This window comes from Poeciliopsis prolifica, unplaced genomic scaffold (genome assembly GCF_027474105.1).
Source record: "Poeciliopsis prolifica strain line A6 unplaced genomic scaffold, Auburn_PproV2 SCAFFOLD005, whole genome shotgun sequence".
Lineage (NCBI taxonomy): Eukaryota > Metazoa > Chordata > Actinopteri > Cyprinodontiformes > Poeciliidae > Poeciliopsis > Poeciliopsis prolifica.
In genome coordinates, this window is record NW_026562380.1 from 13577009 (window position 1) to 13598289 (window position 21281).

The following is a 21281-nucleotide window of genomic DNA, read 5'->3' on the forward strand; positions in this document are numbered from 1 at the left end:
GTGAGATGAATGTCTTGGCCTGTTTCTATCTCTGCTGATTCCCTGGCAGGCTAAATGGCCGGTGCAGCGGTGCAGTCAGAATGAATGGCTGGCCTCTGTCTTCCCCTGACAACCTCCAGCCTACCAACTGCTCTAATCCTCCACCGGGGGCCATTGATCTGGCTCTTATTGATTCTTTTGTGCTTTCTTTCTTTGCCCTCCCCTCTCCTCTGTCCTCCTCTCGTTATATATCTGTTTCTCTCTCTCAGATCTTTCTGCGCTGGCCAAAAAGATCAAGCTGGAGGCGATGGCGGGCTACCATAGTAGTCAGCAACATAGTGGGCCAAACGGAGAGAACGGTGACCACAACCCTGGTCTGGGTAAGCTGTAACTTTCTTTTCTTTCCTTTTTTTTCTTATCTGGCCACAAACACAGACACACACACACACACGCACATGTCCAAATGTGTAATTACAGCTGTATAACACGTTTCTCCGTTGTTGTCAATTCACACCTGTGATACCCCCGTCAATACAAATTGAGCAGCTGTGGCGCTGCTGAACTGAGCTGATTAAGGCCAGGATATGACATCACCTCTCCTCTTTGTTTCCTTTGACGAAACAGTAGAAACCAAAATAGTTCAGCCAGTCCTGCTGCTAAAAATGAGGTGTGTCCAAACAGCTAGAAATTACAAAGCAGACTCTGCTTGCATGTGTTTCTTATTTACCTTGTGGAGTTCAGCATGAGTCAGTTGTGTTTTGTGAAAGTATAGATTCTTCAGTCGACAGGCTCAAGTTTTTCTGGCAACAAATCATTCCTATCTATTAATCATCACATCAAAAGCATGTAGACTTTTGATGAACGAGAGGCAGAGGACTGTGTGAGAGTCACACAGTAAGATGAACCTGAGTGAAAGTACCACCAAATGAACCCGGGGTCATGTTAACCGAACATTGTTCGTCTCTGAACGTTTTTTTTTTTCACATTGGTGACGGAAAAACCTGATTGCCATCAGCCGTTTTGACGGATCACTATTCTCATAGCTGACCACTTGGTACAGACTCGCAGACATTTTTAACTTTACACACAGAGTACATCATAAAAGTAACTAAATCACTCAATCAATTAAAAAACATTGCCAACTTGGACTGTATAGAATCCATCTTGTTTTCTGGGAGCTCAGCACGTCGAAGAGTTATTGACAGGAGCGCCTCAGGTGCAGCTGAATCACTGCTATGGGATTTCCTTCCACTAAAACATGGGCTTGTGGGATCATAAAATCCCACATTCAGAGAGTCTTGCCAACTTCTGATCACTTCAATTGAAGAAATATTCTCTGTTTTGAAAAATTTGGCTGAAGCGGCACTTATAAGTGTGGCAGCAAGCTGAAGGTTGCAAACACCAACAACAATGTTGGTGTTTGCAAAGCAGCCAATCCAGGAGCTTCATTTATATTCTTTGGCATCGATTGGCCAAAGATCAAGCAACGAAAATGTAAGTGTTTCTTTACTGTCTGCTTTGCGGACAGTAAAGGAAAACAGTAGAGGGTATCAAGTGTTCAGTTGAATGACTCAATGTAAACTGATCTGTTTTTAGTATCTTGAAGATGTGAAATCTAAAAATAGTTTAATTAAAATCGGGAGCTTAGTGAGTCTTTATCAGTGTGACAAAAGCAAACAGAGTGCTAAAATATGCTTTCTAAACTTTTTTTTTCTTATTTCTTAAAATACAAAAACCTAATAGGCTACTGAGAAAAACAAATGGATTTTACATTGGAACGTATTTACATTTTATACTTTCCTAGAGGAAGATGAGCGACACCAGAACCCACAACCGAGGCATGATAAAGGTCACGACTGAAAAAACTGGAGCTTCCTTGGGAAGTCAACAGAGCCATAGACTGATCACTTTTATGCTGCATTTACACAGTAATTCATACTAGAAGAAGCCCATTCCAAGTACTGAGTGCATGCTTATAAACTTTTGTTTGAAAAATCCATTTTTGATCTAATATGTATAATCTAAAATTTTTTGGGATGCACGATATATCAGCACTGACATCGGTATCGCCCAACATTAGTCATTTTTAAACATATCGGAAATGTCCAATAAGTAAAACTCAGTTTTATCTTGTTGCCCTCTGTTTCTAGGCTCTTTTTTTCTCAACGGTGTCAAAACAATAGCGAAATATGTCAATTATCAGCCATATCAGCAATATTAATATCAGACAACAATATCGGCCCAGATTTTCATAATGGTGCATCCCCACTATTTTTCCATGAGCTCTACGTCATTCAAGCCATAACATTTGCTGCATATAAACATGCTGTCAGTGTTAAACGTTCTCGCTGTAGGAAACAATTGATATTGCATTGATTTATCCTGGCATCTGAAGTGAAATAAAACAGCATTTACCTTTACTTTAGAGCTTAATAAATAGTAATGTTGGGCTGAAAAGATTAATATGGGATTAGTCTCGATGAATCGATTACAGAAATAATTGTCAACTGATTTACTAATCAATAAATTGCTAACTGGACAATATAGATCCGAAAGAAAGTTGTTTGCTGAAAAAAAAAAAAAACTTATTTAAAGTAGAAGTTAAGCCAAAACTGAACAACAAAATGCATACATTTTGTATTTGAGATTAAAACACCTTTGTGTGTAAAGAAGTTATACCCAAAACTATCATAGTTTTAGCTTCACCCGATTCAAATTCACTAGAGGAATGCTTTGTTATCACATGTTAGACAATAGCTATTTGTTTATTTGCATTTATATATTTTAATTCATTTCTAATATTGTGCAGACAAAAAAAGAAAAAGAAAAATCTGTAAAAAAAAAATTTCTATCCAATTAATTGTCAGAATAAACGATTACTGAAATCATTATTAGTTACAATCCTATGCTAATCTAAATTTATGCAATGCACATAATGGGAATCACTCAGTTACAGATCTCCTCCCTTTGGCTGCTGATGACGTCTCACTCAGATGTTAGTAGAGCATTTCCCTTAACTGCTCTCAGGCCTCGCTTTGACACGAAAGGTCGCAGCAGCAAAAGTGGACAGAAGCGAGTCTGGTTGATATTGAGATGAATAAGATGAGAGGCCAAAGCCAAATCAATAGTCTTCTCTCTAATTCAGCATCCTGAATGCAAACGACAAACGCTGGACAATCGATGGCGTGACGGGCACGTGCACACACTCAGGTCCACCGCGCCCCCGCTGCTATCGACAGGTTAAAGCGACATCAGTGTGTTTAGACAGATGACGGGGCTTAAGGAGGTCTGTGCGGAATATGCTATCAACCTGGGACATGCACACCTAGCATGTGAAGCTTCAGGAAAAACGCGCAGACAAAAAAAAAAATAAATTCCCCCATTTTTCAAAAATTACATTAGCATTAAAGTCTCTCTCTTCATCTGAAGCGCTTTCCTCCACGCTCCATGATGGTGAACACCGCCGGCATTAAGCTTTGTTTACCACTGTATACACTCGGTTACGACTGCCAGCATCTGTGTGCAGTTTGGTGGCTTGGTTACCACCAGCCATTATAAACCTGTAAAGCTTAATCACCGTTAATGATAGAGTCAAGTGGAAACACACACAAACATGCATGCACGCAGACTAAAAACGGTGTGTGTTTTTTTTCCATACCGCCACCCACAGCCTTATGGGAAGGATGGGCCCCTACCAGCGCTCCAACCACTACAAAGGCCATCTCAGATTACACACACACACACTTGCACAACTGCTGAGTGGGACACCTTATGGGCTGCAGAAGAGCAGAGAGAAGCCGTTTCTGCGTTTAACAAGATCTTCTGGGAAATTTACAGTAACTGTTTGTTTACAGTAATGGTTTGTTTGGATAAACATAAGAGAAGCAGTTTGACTTTTGATGTTTTCTAATGAAACATGGGGAGAGAAAGCGAAGGGGGCAGAATGAGAATGAATTTTAGTTGGTTGTGTGTTTGGACGGAGGGGCTGAAGCTCTGGGCTCCAAACCCAGGCTTAATATTTGGCTGCGAGTTGATTGTCAGAGCATCTGGTTATTCAGCTCCATTCAGACAGATCTTTTGTTTGGATTAGTTTATGGACTGGGCAAGTGACAGACTAATCTGCCAAAATGCACAAAGCACTACACATATGTCTAGCGAGGCTAACTCAAAAAGTCAACACCTTATGCTTTAAAGCCCACTTTGCTTGCTCTTTTTTTTTGTGTGTCGTTTTGCTTTTTAGTGTCTGTCTTTCTGTAACTTTTTCTTTTTTCTTTTTTTTTTTGCTTCCTCCAGTTCTATTATTTGTGACAATTGTGCGGAATAGAGTCCAAGATTTTTTCTTTTGTGTTTATAATTACCCAGCGTGCATTGCTGGCCCAGCACCAAGACTGCCATCAGCTTCTTTTGTTCCACTTCCTCCCCGTGTTTCTTTTGTTTTTGTTTTTCTCCTTTTATTAAATGATAAATATTTATGTCATTTTCTCTCTCCCGCTCCCCCCCACTCAACAGGATTGTTTGTTTCATGAATAGAGGGACTGAAACAACCCACTGGGGTGCTGTTGAGAGGAAGGATTTTGTTTTCAGATAGTGGAGGCTTGTCCTAAAGAGAGGATTGTGAGCAGCAGATTGGGAGAGACAACAAGAGCTGCGTTTCAACTACTAAAAATGTATTGAATCATTTAAGAGTGAGCGATATGGAAAAATGAAAAATAGCATTGTAATTTTTTTTTTTTTAGTTGTAAAGTCCAGATGTTTTGCAATTCCCTGATATAAAATGTTCAAAGAGCATTTAAAGCATTTGAAGCCCTGATAGATCAGAACTAGCACTCAGGAAAAGTCTGCTCTTGCTGCAAATAAGAAAATCTTTTACTATAAACACTGATTATAAATTCATCAAAGTTCCTATTCTAATTTCAGCGTTGGCATTACTGTTATTAGTAATAGTAGATCAGTATGTCAAGTTTTTCATCATTTTATCAATTAGCACCCAATTAAACCCATCAAAGGCAAATTATATCCTGCAGCCTGACCACATGTTGCACCCAGGATTGTGTCTATTGTGTTTTTATGAGCCGATAGGTTATTGTAAAGTGTTTAATTTAAATCTAAAGAACACTTTTTGAAGTTCAGAAAGCTTTACAGACAGGAGGGAGGCCAAAGTATCCATCCGGCTCTCTACAAACATGGCCTGTATGAAAGAATAGTAAAGAAAAAGCCACTGTTAATTGGCTTAACGATCGTTGCAATCCATTAATCTATTAATACTGCTCATGTTCCTGAAGGCAGCATTCTTCTGTTAAAACAATGTGGTGGAAGAGTCATGCTGTGGGGAAGCTTTTCCTCTCTCGGGACTGGGAAGCAAAAAACACTTGTTGAGGTAGCAAAAGACTTGTGACTGAGTCAAAAGTTAATGTTTAGGACAACGAGCTGAAACGTACTGCAAGTTCTCTAATGACTTAGATCGAAGCACATTCATGTATCAGAATGTATCTGAACACAAGTTAGAATCTGAGGCATGACTGGAAAGCTCTGCTCTATATCCAGTCTGATTTAGTTTGAGCAACAGCAGCAGTTTCACAACAAGCAAAACATGCGATCATATATGTGCAACACGGTTAAAATGTTGGAAGAGACATGACCAAAGAATCTTGTGGTTATAATTGTTCTGAATGGCGATTCACCAGTTTTGACTCCCAAAGACTGAAAACAAATGCTCACATTTTTTCAATCTTTTTTGCAAAAAGTTTTTTGCAAAGTTTTGTTGTTATTGTTATTATTATTATTATTATTATTATCCTTTCAGATTATGGCCCTGTGGTACTTTGAGTTGGTCTCATCTGACATCCCAAAAAGAAAAATGAAGTTTGTTCTTTGTTACCAAAAGAGAAAGTGAATACTTTCGCGGGCCACTGTAACTTATCCTTTCATACGCCCTCTAGTCTGCCTTGTACAAATATTTTCAGCTCCTTGTTCAATATTGTTAGGAATACATGACCTGAAATAACTTTATATCATGATCCTACTAAAGATTTCAAGTTAAAACGAAGCGTTTTCACGTTGATGGCATGGAGGTTGTGGCCTTGATGGCTTTTAAAAATGACAATGAGGAAGGACAGAGATACAGAGTTGTTTCACTGCAGTCTTCTTCCTTTTCTTTCTTCTTCAGTTTTGGACCAGTTGCCCTTCATGATGATGTCACATCCTCTGATTCCTGGCAGCCTGGCGCCAGCCTCTGTTTCCATGGCAATGGGCCAGATGAACCGACTGAGCACGCTGGCCAGCATCGCCAACGTGGCGCAACTCCACGCCAACCCACCTGCCAGGGCCCCCACCTCCGTCATTAAGGTGAGACCAGATGCCCATCAACCTCTCAGACTTCGATGGTTAATGGCTTGTGGACTGATCTGAGGAACCGACAGAAATTGTTGCACTTTGAGATAATTCAGGTACTCGAATAAACTTCTTAACCCTCCATTTCATGTTTCACTTTAAAGATTAGAGTTTTTTTGTAGAAGTCTCCAAGGGCCAAGTTCTTAGGGCGTTATTACAGCATCAGTTACAGGAACATGCCTATGATTTCACAGTTTTAACAATGCAGACTATTATTTTTACGACGGGGGTCCCAAGGAGAGTTAGAGCAAGCTTTTCCTGTAAACATCACAGTGAGTTTTAAAGCCTTTCTGCTGTGCAAAAATAAATTTCTTTAGTGGTTTGCGGTATACTTTGACCCTGTTATATTGTGAAATAAAACAAAGTGAATTTAAGCTATAGATCAGTTGGCAGAAACGCTAGTCTTCCTGGAAACCAATTCTGACTGATAATCAACAAATGAAAACTCTTTCGCCTTTGGCATTTTTTTCAGTTCAGAGGAAAGCTGAAAGCTTGTCTTTGAAGAAAAATAATTATCGTTGAAGCATTGTATTTTTTAGATGCTGACACAATCTCTGCTACTTTGAGAAATGGACATGAAAAGAAGCATGTAGCTTGCTGTAGGTTTAAACTGGCTTTCCCCCCACAACCTCTCGATAACAACAAATAAAATTATGTTTGCTTATGTAAGATCATGTATGGGGTTTTTCTTTCATAATCATTTGTAGTCGACTGGGTGAAGCTAGAGTCAGTCAGATGACAAGGTTGTGTTATTTTGTAGAAGAAACAATGTTATGTGGTTACATGTGTTTTTGTGTTTTTCTTACTTTCCTAAGACATGGCAGTTTTATGTTGTAGTGTTGTTATGCCTTACATAAAAAAAAATTTCCAGGTTAACAATATTTCAGGAAGGCCAAATTTCTCTCCTTCCTTTTGTCGTCCCAGCGTCTGAATTTCCAGCTTGAGTCACGCTTCGTTCACTTGCAAGCTTTTCATGTTTTGTTGTTTGCTAGGAGCGAGTACAGGACACTCCTTCCCCTTCTCCTTCACTGGAAGAAGCTCAGATGTCATCCAATCACAGCAGCAGCGTGTCCAGTTCACCGCTACATAACGAGCGCACCGAAGAAACAACACGTACGTACCTCCTGCTTTTGTATATGCTCACATGTACTTATTGGGGTGTTTGTTTTTCTGTTTTGGAGGGACAGCACTCTTTAGTTTTAGCATGAATTATTTGAATGTCTTAATTTATCTAAAACAACAACAGTCGCAAGTCATTTTACCGCCGATATCTCTTCTTTTTCCTCATTCTCATAATATCCCTTCAGATCAACTTCATGACGGCCTGTCGTCGGGTCACACCGTTCTGGGTCACTCTCCTGGCATGGTGCAGGGCGCCAGAGAGACAGATGGGACGCCAATGGATTACAACAAGGAGAACAAGAGAAATCACACCGACAGGGGTAATACTCACAAAAAATAATAATGCATTTATGCAACCAGACTTGTGGTGCAGCAATTTTGGATCTGAATATTTCATCTACTTTTAAATCTATGATTTTTAAACATCTTGCTCTGCTGGTAATGTATTCCCTCACACTTTAACCTTGATTCGCACAGCAGCTCTCTTCTGATTTCTAAGAATTTCTTCTTGGAGTCAATGATTTAGCAACCATAATGAGCAATGATTAGGTTTAGGAAGAATCCATCGACTTTTTCCAATCGTTGCCAATACCAAGCATCAAACCTTTGACTTCTTAGCCGACATGATGTTCTCATTGAATTCAAACAGCTGTGCCCGGCGCACACGCTTTTTTTTGTCGTTACTTATTTCAGGGGAAAGGGTTTTGTCATTTACCAAGTAAGAGGTTGATAAGGATTCACGGCCTCACCCTTTCTCCCCACTCCCGCCCTCTCCTCCTCTTCTTCTCTGTCAAGGCCCCCCCTTGGAGCTCAAAGACAAATAATTCTGCAAAACAGGACTCCATTAGACCAGGAAGCGGCGCTACATTAGCGAGCCATTTGCTAGGGCTGTGGCCTAACGAGTCGGGCGGCCTCCCATGTTCTCAGCTGGACCTCATCTGCATAACGACCGCCTCTCTGTCGTTAGGGGCCCGGGCTGCAACGTCAGTTGTTTGGTTCTCTCTGTCAGGGAGGTTTGCATTAGCTTAATGAGGACTGCTCAAGGACAAACAGTCAGCACAAATTTACAGCGAGAGAACAAGCGGAGGCAGCCGGAGACTTGTTTGCACGTGGATGTTTTTTTTTTTCTTTTCTTTTTTAAATTTTTTTACGGGTGCAGATACTTCCTAATGCCGAATCACATTATTCACTAATTTAATCCAAAAAGAAAAAAAAAAAAAGAAAATCACAATGGCTTCATAGGTAGGGATTCAGATGCTGTCATGTAGCTGCAAACCTATCGACAAAAGCAGCGACGCGGACGCCGCGCACGGCACAACGCATTTGTGCGATTGATTTTCAATTGATTTTTTCTTTCTTTTTTTCTCCCTGCCATGCAAATGAAACGCGTGTACATTTGGCGGATTGCGAGCTTTTGTGTTTGACCTACAACATCACAGGATGGGTTCGGCGTGGATTGAACCGCGTTTCAAAGGGCTCCTCGGCGCTGTCATTCTGTCAATCCGTTGTTTAATAATCTGCGCGTGTGAGAGAGACAGTTTTGGCTGTGTGTGCTGTTTTCAGTGGTCTTTGAACAACGCATCCATCCAGCAAAGATCAGAGGCCACCCCTGACACCTCACTCCCATTAACCAAACATCAGCAGAATTTCAGTCTCTCTCTCTCTCTCTTTCTGTCTCTGCCCCCTCCTTGCCTTTCTGTTCTCTTCCGCTGACTGGCAGTCTTCACGTTGTGAAGTTCACTAGCCCTGGGGACAGGTGGGGAGGAATGGGAGGGAGGGCAGGAGAAGAGAGACGAACTTGGGAGAAAAGAGAAAAACAGACAGTGACCTTGGTTAGGGAGATAGGTAAATGATCAAACAAGCTGGCAGATGTGTGTGTGTGAGTGTGAGTGGGGTAAAGTAGGCGTAAAACAGTAACTCAATAAAGGATCAGTCACATCCAAGGAGCCGAGGGAGCCCACGCTGCTGACTGTGCACTTCAGCGGCTACAAATGTGTGCGTGTCTGAATGTGAGCCACAGGAGTGTAGTTGGATGCCCTCCGCTGAGCTCGCCAGCACCTGCTAATTACCTTTCTCTACAGAGCAATGCTTTTAGCGAGAAGCAGAGAGAAAGCGGAGAAGCGGGCGGAGGGGACGGGCGGGGAGAAGAGCGCCTTGCTGCTCGTATGCGAAACACCTTGAACGTGACAGTTGCCAAGACGCGAGGCCGCGGCAGAGAGGGAAGAGGTGGGCGGGTTTGGAGCCGAAGATGCTGTGGTCAGCTAAGTGGAGAAAACACCCTCATTTGTCACAGACGGAGAAAAGTGCCAGATATCGCATCGCACGTCCGTGGCCCCCCGTCCCCGCGCCGATAACTGCCCGCCCCGGCTCCCGGGACGTCTCTGTCCTCGGTGGCTCGAATGACAGTAAAGTGAGCAACCGGCTGATTCATAGGGAACAAAAAAAGAAAAAAATGCAGAAAATAGCTAATCTTCATATCGCCCTCCCCCCCCCACCTCTCTGTCACCAATAGGGATCGCACAGTTCTCAGGTTTACAAACAGATGGTCATCCATAATGCAGGTTCTTAGCTGCTTTTATGGGACGTGTCAAGCTGTGATGCATTATCAGCAGGCAGGATGCCATCTAATAAAGGGCAGACGGGTTTTTAAAACCCTAAAACAGAACTTCTGTGCATGCGCGGCTGAAGTTGCATGCAGTAATTAGAGTAAACACCCTTTGTTCAGGGGGCTTGACATGTTGGCAGAAAATTAAGTCACAGAGTGCTTCGAGTTCGTGTTTCTCTTTAATTGCACATTCGTGCGGGATTTATCGATCCCTCTGCAGATAGTACGCAAATGTAACTGCCAGAATGCTTGTGGGCAGAATGTCACACTAATTACTAAAATTTGTACTTGCATTAAGGAAAATGTGAAGATTCATACAAAGGACAGAGAGATCGTTTAAGAAAAGCTGATGCCTGGGATTTCGGGAACAGTAACCTGTTGGGGTCAATGTCATTTATATTGTTTGTTATTTGTTTATCTTGCTATTACCTTATTCTCCTGAATGTAATCCTCTCATCAATTATTGTCACCCATGGTAAAAGTGAGTGAAAAAACTGAAGACTTTTGAAAAAATGAACAATTCAGTTAAAATGTATGTTGTTTATGTACAAATTACATTTGCCACAGCTATTTGCAGCCCTAAGAATCTTTGTGACGCAAACTAAATCATTTGTTTGTTTTGCTTTATTTAGAAAATAGTCATTAATGACTTCATAGAAAACAGGTCCTACATTCACAGCCACTCATAAAAATGATTCTTCCTCTTCTAAAAAACGACGTCTTTAATCGCGATTTTCAGATCCACTCCAAATAACCAAGCTTTTCTGCTTGGCTTTAGCGCCCGAGTGAATTGTCATATTATTAATCTCATGAGAGTACTGTGATACTTTCATAGGGATTTGATTCTGGGGTTTTTTGTGGCGCTTTTTGTTTCTTTTTGGTTCAAAGTTGCCTCGCCTTGGCTTGTCGCAACAGAAAAATGTACGATTTGATAAATATTAGTGGATTTTAAATAGAACAATATGCTGTGACCAAGCAAGGGAAAGGTTTTCTGTGACAAAAACTGTATACACAAGCAGACTGAAGATGTGGAGAAGCACCTCATGCCCACTGTTTGGTGTGATGGAGGAGGTGTGATGCTGTGGGCCTCGTTTAATAGAAAACCCTGCTAGAGTGCATTGCTCCTTCTTGAAATCCATTAACATTTTGAACAACAAAAATCAGACAGAAACTGAAATTTCCAAAACTTGACAAATCAACACAGAAATAATGACTGTGTGAAATAAGTTGACTTATTTCTTATTGTTTTAATAAGAAATTTGATGGAGCGTTTTCATTATGTTTTTGTGTGAGATTGTGGCATCGAGGGAAAACACAAATCAATTTATTTCCCAATCTCGCACACAGACAGGATATGTCTTCAAACATAAGAAAGTCAGGCAACGATGTCTTTACAAGAGGATCAAATCAGCTCGCCGTGTTAGTCAGGAGTGAATCAGCCTCGCCGACTAGACATCAAACTGTTTCCCTGCCCTCCAGACAACAGCTTCTCGGCTGCGCAGACGACCAGGGAGAGCGGTGATAGACAAGTCTACCAGAAAGCCCTGTCGGCCAGGGAGGGCTGCGAGAGGCTTTCTTACCCCGCAGGACAGAAGCTCCCAGAAGGTCTCCACCACACGCCCTTCATCTTCCCGGAAGGCCTGTCCTCCATAGAGACCCTGCTCACGAACATCCAGGTGAGCCTCTGCTGGGGCTTTGTTATTATGGCACCTCTGAGATGAATAGGAAGAGAGATGAGCCACTCTCTGGGATTTCCTGAAATCGTAAATAGCAGACGAGGCAGACGTTCAGGATACGCTGTAATTGGGTTTGGGCGTGTGCTGACCTGCTTCTCAGATTGTACATGTCTTTGTTATCCAGGAGTTACAATGAACAGAAAGCCATTCTTTTGTTTGGTTTTCTCTGTAGGTGTGTGTGTTGGCAGTTTCGCTATAACAAAGATAAAGTCTTGACTTTTTTTTATGTTAGAAAAATTTCTTTTTCTACTTTTTGCTTATTCGGAGATTCAAAACTTGACTAAAACTGAATCCATGTAATAAAGTTTGAACACCTGAAGAGTTTGTTCTCCTAGATTTTGCTCAGTAGGTTAACCTGTTGGTCCCCGCCTGTGTTGTCTCCAAGCAGGGTCTGCTGAGGGTTGCCATAGAGAACGCCCGAGCGCAGGAGAAGCAGGACCAGCTGGAGAGGACGGAGCTGAAAATGGAGCTTGTCCGAGAGAGGGAGCTGAGGGAGACCTTGGAGAGACAGCTGAGCATGGAGCAGAAGAACAGAGGTAGCAGGCTGGTAGAAAACAAACGTTAGTTTAATGTGTACTTTGACATTCTGGCTGGAAAGTGCTGATTGAAGCGGCACATTTCCCCCCATCGACATCTTTCCCTGTAAACAAAGGCGATTCTGCCGCGCGGCTAAACGAGGTTTGGTTTAATCCACTTCGTGGCTGACAGGGTGTCCATTAAGTTGAAAATCAGATAAGGAAGTGAGGACACCGACAGTATATTACCCCTGAAAGCAGCTGCAGAGGTGAATTAGAGTGATGCTGGCAGAATACTACAAACTAAATCAAGTTTGGCAAGTTCACAGAAGCTGTCATCTGTAGCGCAGGCTGAGCAAATTCCAATCAAGGACATTTTGGGTATTGGGGTCACACAGGGTGTAGGAGACGTGATGATAAAGTGGTGAAAGGTGGACACCAAGCAGGCCACTGGCTCTCAGGCAAACACAGAGTGAATTTAGACCAAATATTAACTTTTCAACCTCCCCACAACACCACCCCATGGTAAAACATGGTGGTGGGAGCATCATTTTTCTTTTTCTAACATCTTCTATCTGAATTGGGAAGCTGAGATTTGAAAAATCAATATTCATACATGTTCTCCATCCGTCTCACTGAGCTGAAGCTATTTCGTAAAGAAGCATGGGGAACAAAATTAATGCAGATGTACAAAAATGGTGGAAACATTTTCCAGCTGTGCACATTTCCATTGCACACTTTTCAGATTTTTATGCAAATAAGACACTTTATTTACAAAAACAAATCTGCACAGGTTGTGTAAAAAAAAAAAAAAAAGCAAAATGTGTATTTATCTAACTGCTTTTCTCATCTGTCTTCAGTTCTGATTCAGAAACGTCTAAAGAAAGAAAAGCGCAGCAAGCGGAAATTACAGGAGGCCTTGGAAGAGGAGGTCAAGCTGCGTGATCAGGCAGAGCACACACTGCTGCACACTGCCAACACACACATAGGTACAAAAACTGAACAAAAATATCAGTCTCTTTCCATTTCCGTTTTGACTCAGAGCCTTAAAGTTGCAGCGCTAATTCTCATTTTCATATTAAATGTCACCAAGCTTTTCGGTGTAACTTAGCCCTGAGTGTTCATTAGCCTCTAATTAAGCGTCCTTATTAATTAATGACCAAACAACAGGCCATCAATCACTGGCGGCGCCTGCTCACGCAGAATCTGTGACCCAGGACGCCGACGGGAGCGGCCACGACGACAGCAGGCTGGACAGCAAGGCGACACAAGGTACAGCTGTCCAGATAACAAACTCTGCTGCTGCAGGGCACAGCTGTGAAAACAGACTTTGATCAGGAAAAAAAATATTCTGCTACTGAATTTATTTGTAGAAAAGCTGAAGTAATTTGTCACCAGAAGACAGGCTTGAGGAAAACTTGTTAAAGACTGATGTTTGCTCATTAAAACAAAGCATGACAGTTAAAACTTTGTGTTATTAGAGAGAGAGAAAAAATTAATTTCATTGTGAGAAAAGGGGTATTCCTGCTGGTTGGGATTTATTTAGCTCCTGTTGACTGAGCTAGAACAACAGATTTTATTTTTTCACCTACTGGTTGCTTTTGATGCTTAACAGACCGATCTACTGGAAAGGTTTTGAAAGATTTCACAGCGAGGCCGCTCCTGAGAAATTGAGCAAAATGAAATGAAGCGTGAAGCAGTTCACCAGGGCTGCCAGTTTAATGAAAACAGACATTTAATTTATTTATTTCACTGAGATCATTGTCTTCACAGAGACAGGTAAAGAAAAAAAAAAAGAAAAAAGTACATTTAAGATCTTAAAGTGACAGATCGGATCTCCAGTTCGGCTTCGTCAAAAGAGAGAGTCGGTTCAGCCCACCAAGGCTCCGCGCTGTGCCAAGGACCACCAAACCAGACAGTGCGCTTGTTCAAAAGCAATTTTTAATTGAATGTCAGTGAAGCAAGAAGAGAACTGGCCACTAATTAATGGCTGTCTTAATTGTCCTCATGACGAGTTTGTTTGGACATCATTTGCATAATTAACACCCAGTAATAAATCATTTAAAGGGGAATTATCTGTCAGACAGCGGGGCAGGATCTGCTCTCTTTGTGCCAGGAAGTTTTATCACCAAAAAAAAAAAAAAAAAAGAAAATGGAGAAACACAGAGCAGAATAAAAAAAATGCTTTGAACTCAATAATACTTCTTTGTTAGGGATCAGTGGGCATGACTGCGTAGGAGCTTCGGTATTTATTATGAACTGATTATTTCTTCTCTAAAGAATTCTGCTATCGGGTTTTGTTGCAGGTTAAATTATTAGATTAATCCTCCAGCTATATGAAGCCGCGTACATTATTCTATTGCCTAACAAATAAATAAAATCCCTTCATAAATCAGCTGGAAGAGTTAAATAAGAATCAGGAGGTTTTTGTATATTTTTTCAGGATTCTATTTAAAAGTATCAACAATTAACCATTGAATATTTGTGTCAGTATCTTCTTAACCCAAGCAGAAACAAACCCAGAATGAAAACTGGCGCACATTCTCTATCCCAATACTTAAACTGCACAGTAAAAGAGGGAAGTTTAATGGCTAAGAAATACATGTTCATAATACTGTTTCCTGAGGTTTCACAAGTCTCTCAGAAACCCAAAGAAACTATTTTTATGGCCTAGTTCAAAGTATTACTATGCAGCCATAACTAAAGAGAGAGAATTAAAGGGAGAGGGGAAACCAAGATTTAGAAGTATCCCGAGGCTTCGAGGACGAACCAGGTCATGGGAAAAAAATCTGGTTTGCAGGGAGCAGGGAGGCTGGGCTCAGACTGGCAGGTGGAACTGGTTTTCTCTGAAACTGGAATGTTTGAAAGTTGTTTTTTTTTACATATATGTCGTTTTCAACAATACTGCTAAGAGTAAAGAGAACATTTCTCCAGGATGGATTCATTATGATACTGCTGCGTCTGAAGGAAAAGCATAAATTTTCACTGGCACTTCACAGAAAAAGAGATAAATGAAAAGGTCAGGACAGTACATTTCTATTCGAGTTGCTGAGCTCAGCTCAAAGCAACACTTCCGGGATAGGAGACGTCATGAGAGACCGATCAGCCAATCAGAATTGACCTTCAGATGACGTAAAAAACTACTGTACGACAATTAATGGATCCAGATCGATGCCATACTCCAAACTCAAAAAAACGTCAACAATCTGTCACTTTGAACATAACTATCTCGTGGGACAATTTTCTCATTCAACTGTTTTATTAAACATTTAGTCACTCCACTAAATAAAATACATAGATTTTTAAAGTCTGACACAAGAACAGTCAGTTTAAAAATGTATGCTTAATTTTTGTTCATTTAAAATCTTTCTGGATTTCTAAATTAAAGAAAGTCAAACTATGAACCTTAATTCAAATCTTTGATTTGTTTAATCATAGGAGGAAGTTTCCACATCTGTTGGCAGCTTTCATAAAAACAGGCAGGACTATAATAAGCAAAGTTATGAAAAAAAAAATCATAGTTTTGAAAAAATATCTGACTTTTTAAATGCTTGGAACGATTAAACATAAAGCCATTTTGAAGTATGAAAGATCAAAATCAAGGGGTGTGTGCACACAACATTTCTTTCTCTTGGATTTCAGAGGCCAGAGTTTTCATGCAAACCACAGGGAGGTACTGAGGTTCAGGAACGAACAGATGGACGAATGGATGGACGGATGTATGCAGGAAACGGCAACAGAGATTCCTCATTTTTTGACACATACAATCAACAGGCATGCTCAGTCCAGCAGTGGCATCCGGGACACAAATCTCTGCTTCCCCTACGTGTCGATGGCGACGTATGTGTGGTTTAATTTATTGCCTCTATCATCAATTCCCAGCCGTGGTGGGCAGAGCATTTTATTCTGATGTTGTGTTAAAGTGTGTTTCTTTTAATCAAAGGTTTTAAATCGTAGATTAAAATGACCATAGTTTGTTTTTTTTTTGTTGTTTTTTTCTGTCAGTGCTGTTTGTTTAAAGCAAGTGATGAATATAACTTGTAACAGAGGTGTGTACATATATATAGTCATCATTTTTATTATTATTGTTATTATTATTATTAATATGAAAAACATGGCATGTTCTACAGTCAGTAAATGACTCGTATTGTGTATGTTATGCAGTAGTGCAGTTTGACAATACAAACAATACAGATCCTTTTTATTAAACTGTGTCATTGCTTGCTTTCAGATCGACTTGTTGCTTTGATGACTTTTTAAAACCAAAAAGACGGTGTGTGGATTTGCAAGAGGAACACAGGTGTTGAACTTTCCCCTGTCTTGTCCTTGTTTTAGAGAAGTGTGGCGGGTCCGGCCGCATTGCGGTGTGAGCTAACGTTGGCGCTACCGAGGGGGAAAAAAGTGGGACCTTCCTCCTGTTGTGTAATTCGTTTTATTTATTGCCAGAATCTTTCCAATTCAAGCGGCAAAGTGGACAACCTGTAGCACTTTTAAAGAGACAACGATGACAGGTAGAGCTGGGGGACAAAACTAAGCAGAACTATGAGGTGACAAAGCAGGACAAAGAGCTTCAAGAACAAAAGGAAAAATAAGATGTTAAAGCTAAAGTTAAAAAAAAAGGGAAATAAAATTGATGCTTTCATTTATTTTTTTTTGACCAGTGTTCCCTTCAGCATAAGAATACTGAATGGCTTCACAGAATAAACATGGACCAATATAATTACTGGTTATAATTACAGGTGCAAGGTAATATAATAAAAAGTTAACTTGTTTCAGTAATTCTGTTGAAAACATGCGACTTGCATAACTTAATTACAGTCAGAGTGATGCATCACTCTGACTGTAATTAAGCTTCCTTGGTAGATGGCTACTCTGACTTTGGACTTAATAAACTCAGTGGACCAACGTCAGCAGATGACATGACACCCCAAATCATTATCATTCCAAATTTACTTTCAACTAAAAAATTTTAAGACCACTGCGCAACACTCCAGTATTTTTTCCCCTTATCCCAGGTTAGACACTTCTTTCATGAATGTGGCTGCTGTGGCCCGAGTTTTGGACTCGTATGTTAATGGTGAATCTCGAAGCGCCGACTTTACCTCTAATTCCGGGCTTGTGACTCTTCCCCAATCTGCTGAATGGAGTTCGACAATCCTCTCAAATAATGCAGTTATCATTATATCCCTTTGTACCTCATCTGTCCTTCCACTAAACTTTCCATGCATATGCTTGTTTACAGCCCTCTATGAACTGCCAGCTTCTTGAGCAATAATGCTTTGTGGCCAGACTCTTGGGAAGGATAACAGTGACTCTCTGCTTGACAACTTTTCAGCCCGCAGTCTTCCCCATGATTATGCAGGCCATTCAAAAGTATTTCTGTCTTAAAACTGCTTTTGTTGTTGGTCTAATGAAATGTTCTCATTTTTTTAAGAAACTGAACAGTAAGATTTTCAGAAACTATAAGAAATAGTTATTCAAAAGAATGGTAATAAACCAGGGATACACAATATATCAGTATTGGCAGATAGTCCTTTTTTTAACATATTGGCATATATATATATATATATATATATATGTATATATATATATATATATATATATATATATATATATATATATATATATATATATATATATATATATATACACACACACACACACACACACACACATATATATATATGTGTGTATATCCACAAAACGACTCCTAAAAGTGATATTTTTAAATCATATCAACATTTTAAATATATCACTCTGCTTCTAATATACATGCTTCACTTTTTTACCCAAATTCCAGAGGTAACTAATAAATTAAAACTACAAAAAGATAATCTTGATTTTTTTTTTTTTTTTTTTTTTTTAGATAAAGAGGCAGGATTGTGTTAAAGAAATTCTACATCAAATCCTGTTTTCAACCCATACTGTGTGCCAAGGCTTTCTTTGGTGTTGGTGTGTGTGTGTTGTTGTGTGTGTGTGTGTGTGTGTGTGTGTGTGTGTGTGTGTGTGTGTGTGTGTGTGTGTGTGTGTGTGGTGTGTGTGTGGTGTGTGTGTGTGTGTGTGTGTGTGTGTGTGTGTGTGTGGGGAGTGGGGTCTTTTAGGTTTTACTCATGCAGTCTTGTCTACATTTGCAATGTGCCATTTCCTGGACACAGACAGATAAGCTGGGAAGCAGCACTAAAACAATACCTCAGCTGCAGGCCGTCGCTCCTGACTACACAGAGGCTGACTGGTGAAAAGCAATGATTCACAGAAACGAACATGTGAATGAGTCATCAGCTTTTCAGATGACCACCTCGGAGGCTGTTTGGCTGAAAAAGATTTGACTTCATTCAGCGCCGCTCGGCTCTTTCACCGTCCTCTTGTATCTCTCTCTGTCTGTCTCACACACAGACGCACACAAACACCAGCGCGCACATAAATCTCTCACAATTCACCGAGCAGATTTGTCCTGCTGAGAGATGTGTAATGGAAAAGATAAATGGAGGATAAAGCTAAGGTGACAGGCCTGAGTTCATGCGCGCTTGTGTATTTGCATGTGTGTTTGTGCGAGCCCTGTGTGCGCCACACACAACAGACCAGCAAACCATCTGCTCATCTCCCCTTAATGAACAAAGCAAACAGCAGGAGTCAAGGCTGTCTCCAAATCTGGAGTCTCTTTATTGGTAAGCACACACACACACACACACACACACACACACACATCTCCGCATTGTTTAATCTGATTATCTTTGATTGAGAACAGGGGCGAAGCAACCTTTTTAAACCTCACTCCCACATCAGTGACAGAGAAGGTCTGAAACACAATTAGCAAGCTGTTACTGAGCTCTGCTTTGCAGTCACATCTGACCACAGGCAGCCAAATAGACCTAATGGGTGGGAACTAACCAATGGGAACTAATTTAACTGCATCTGCAGGATGATGGGGAAAGGCAACACTGTTAGACAGCTGTTCACCACATTTTTTCAAATGTACTTGGAGAAAACATACGCGCTGGATCAAATGGCTGAGGGAGCGAGCGCAGCCTGGCAAAGGGGAACACACACTGATGTGAATAAAACCGGCAGCCAGTGAACTTAAAGACAAAGCAGGCTCTCTGCAGAGGAAGTCTGGCCCTTGACGAGATACGACACTGTGCACATTAGGCCAGAGGACCAGAAGAAAAAGTAATTAATCTGGACTTTTTGTTGCCACATCCTGCTTAAGACCCTAAGGACAATTAACACTGTTACCCCCTCTGTCACACAGTGAATCACATGACTTCAAGACATAAAACATTTCCTGCGCTGCTGGCCAAACAGTTATAAATACAATACGCAAATGGCCGTCAACGACAACGTGGCTAAAGATGAAACATGATTACATCTGGGCTTCAGGGCATTGGAATACCCTGATATGGGTTAAATGATAATAGCAGGGTGGCATCATGGGTAAAATGAGCTTTCAACAGGAGAACGATCTGGACACATGATCTGCCCTGATAAAATGCTTATGAACCTTACACTAAATTCTATCTAAGAGAAGGGAGCGCATCGCTAGACGAGTGGAGCTTTCAGCCAGGGGGTTGGAGGACTGATAATAGAGACTGAAAGAAAAAAAAATGCTACATGTATGAAGGTTTCCTTTATAACCTCTGTGTGAGTTTAACAAAATATAATTGGCAGGACATTACTACATAAAAAATAAGAAACATAAAACATTGTATTGATCATATTTAAAAAAAGAAAAAACTGGATTTGTTCCATTCGCTTTTGGTATGTTGTGTTGATATCTTTGTTTTTGAAACAAATAGGGTCGTATTTTGATTGTTTCATATTTCCATGTGTATGATTTTGATAATAAAAAGAAATTTAGAAAAAGTTATACAATATCTAGCTGCTTAATATAAATAAAAAAGCAGCAATTACTGTTACGGCTGTTTGACTAACCACACAGATAATCAAGAGTCATCGATTTTTTTGTTGTTGTTGTTCTTACGGTTACACTTAACACACTTGTTTAAGGTGTCATAAAAGAAACACACTATGAAACACAAACTTAATTGCAGGCAGACCTCAGCTGTTTTAATGTGGAACATGATGTTGGATGAATGGGAAGCATCAAATGATGTTAAGTGTACTCATCTGCGAGGGAGGTAGTTTGCATGTGTGCGCATTATGACAATCAGGCTAATGGGTGTCTGTAAAAAATGTAATGACTCAGATTTTAATGCAAAACTTCAGAAACAGAACGGCATAAAAACCTAGTAGATGTAGTTGTCATTTTTAGTGCTTATTGCGCAGAATATTACACCGTGTTTGTGGTTCTGCTCCTTCTAAAGCAAATTGATCTTAGATGGCTTTTGTTCAACTTTCTTCTTTTTTTTTTGCAGTCTGCTGCTTAACAGGTATGGCGCTCGTTGCTTGACAATTTTAAAAAGGAATTACCTTAGCAGGAGCAAATGGTGGATTTTATACAACTACTGTTCTTGTTTTTCTCAACTGGAATAAAGTTGGTACGAGCTTTCTCATAAGCAGTTGAACTGAAATGAGTGAATTGAAATGTGTGGTAACTTGCTTTTGATCAGCACTGCACAGCAATGTGTGGAGGAGGGGAACCCGTGCATAACCCTAATGTCACTCTGTCACGTTCTTCAGCATCTATAAAAAGAAACAACTTTAAATGACTTGTGAACACATATTTTTGCAATCAAATAGAAAAAAATAGCCCAATTGAAACATATAAATATGTCTAGAAAGACACTGTCTAGAAAGACACATTTTTTTCATTGTCACTGTGCCAGTTGCTGTTTTGTGTCATAATTTTATATTGCTAAGTGCCAGAAAAATAACAGAGTCAGATAGAGAGAGATTGAGAATAGTCATCTGTTAGGATAATTATGTAAAAAAGTATGGGTATATATGCCCCCATCATATTGTCACACTTTGGGAACT

At 40.4% G+C, this 21281-nt stretch overlaps 1 protein-coding gene across 2 annotated transcripts in view; it reads left to right on the forward strand.

Annotated features, from left to right (window-relative positions):
• dachc (dachshund c) overlaps positions 1–16577 on the forward strand; it is a 30150-nt gene extending 13573 nt beyond the window's left edge. The window contains exons 3-11 of one of the 2 annotated variants that reach the window (XM_055030057.1): positions 249–359; positions 6146–6324; positions 7362–7482; positions 7677–7811; positions 11576–11772; positions 12218–12368; positions 13208–13336; positions 13518–13619; positions 15990–16577. In XM_055030057.1, coding sequence (XP_054886032.1) covers positions 249–359; positions 6146–6324; positions 7362–7482; positions 7677–7811; positions 11576–11772; positions 12218–12368; positions 13208–13336; positions 13518–13619; positions 15990–16027 — 1163 coding nt within the window. In that variant the 3' untranslated portion in view covers positions 16028–16577. The remainder of the gene's footprint in view (positions 1–248; positions 360–6145; positions 6325–7361; positions 7483–7676; positions 7812–11575; positions 11773–12217; positions 12369–13207; positions 13337–13517; positions 13620–15989) is intronic. The other variant, XM_055030058.1, reaches the window with a different exon arrangement.
• Positions 16578–21281: the final 4704 nt, after the last annotated feature.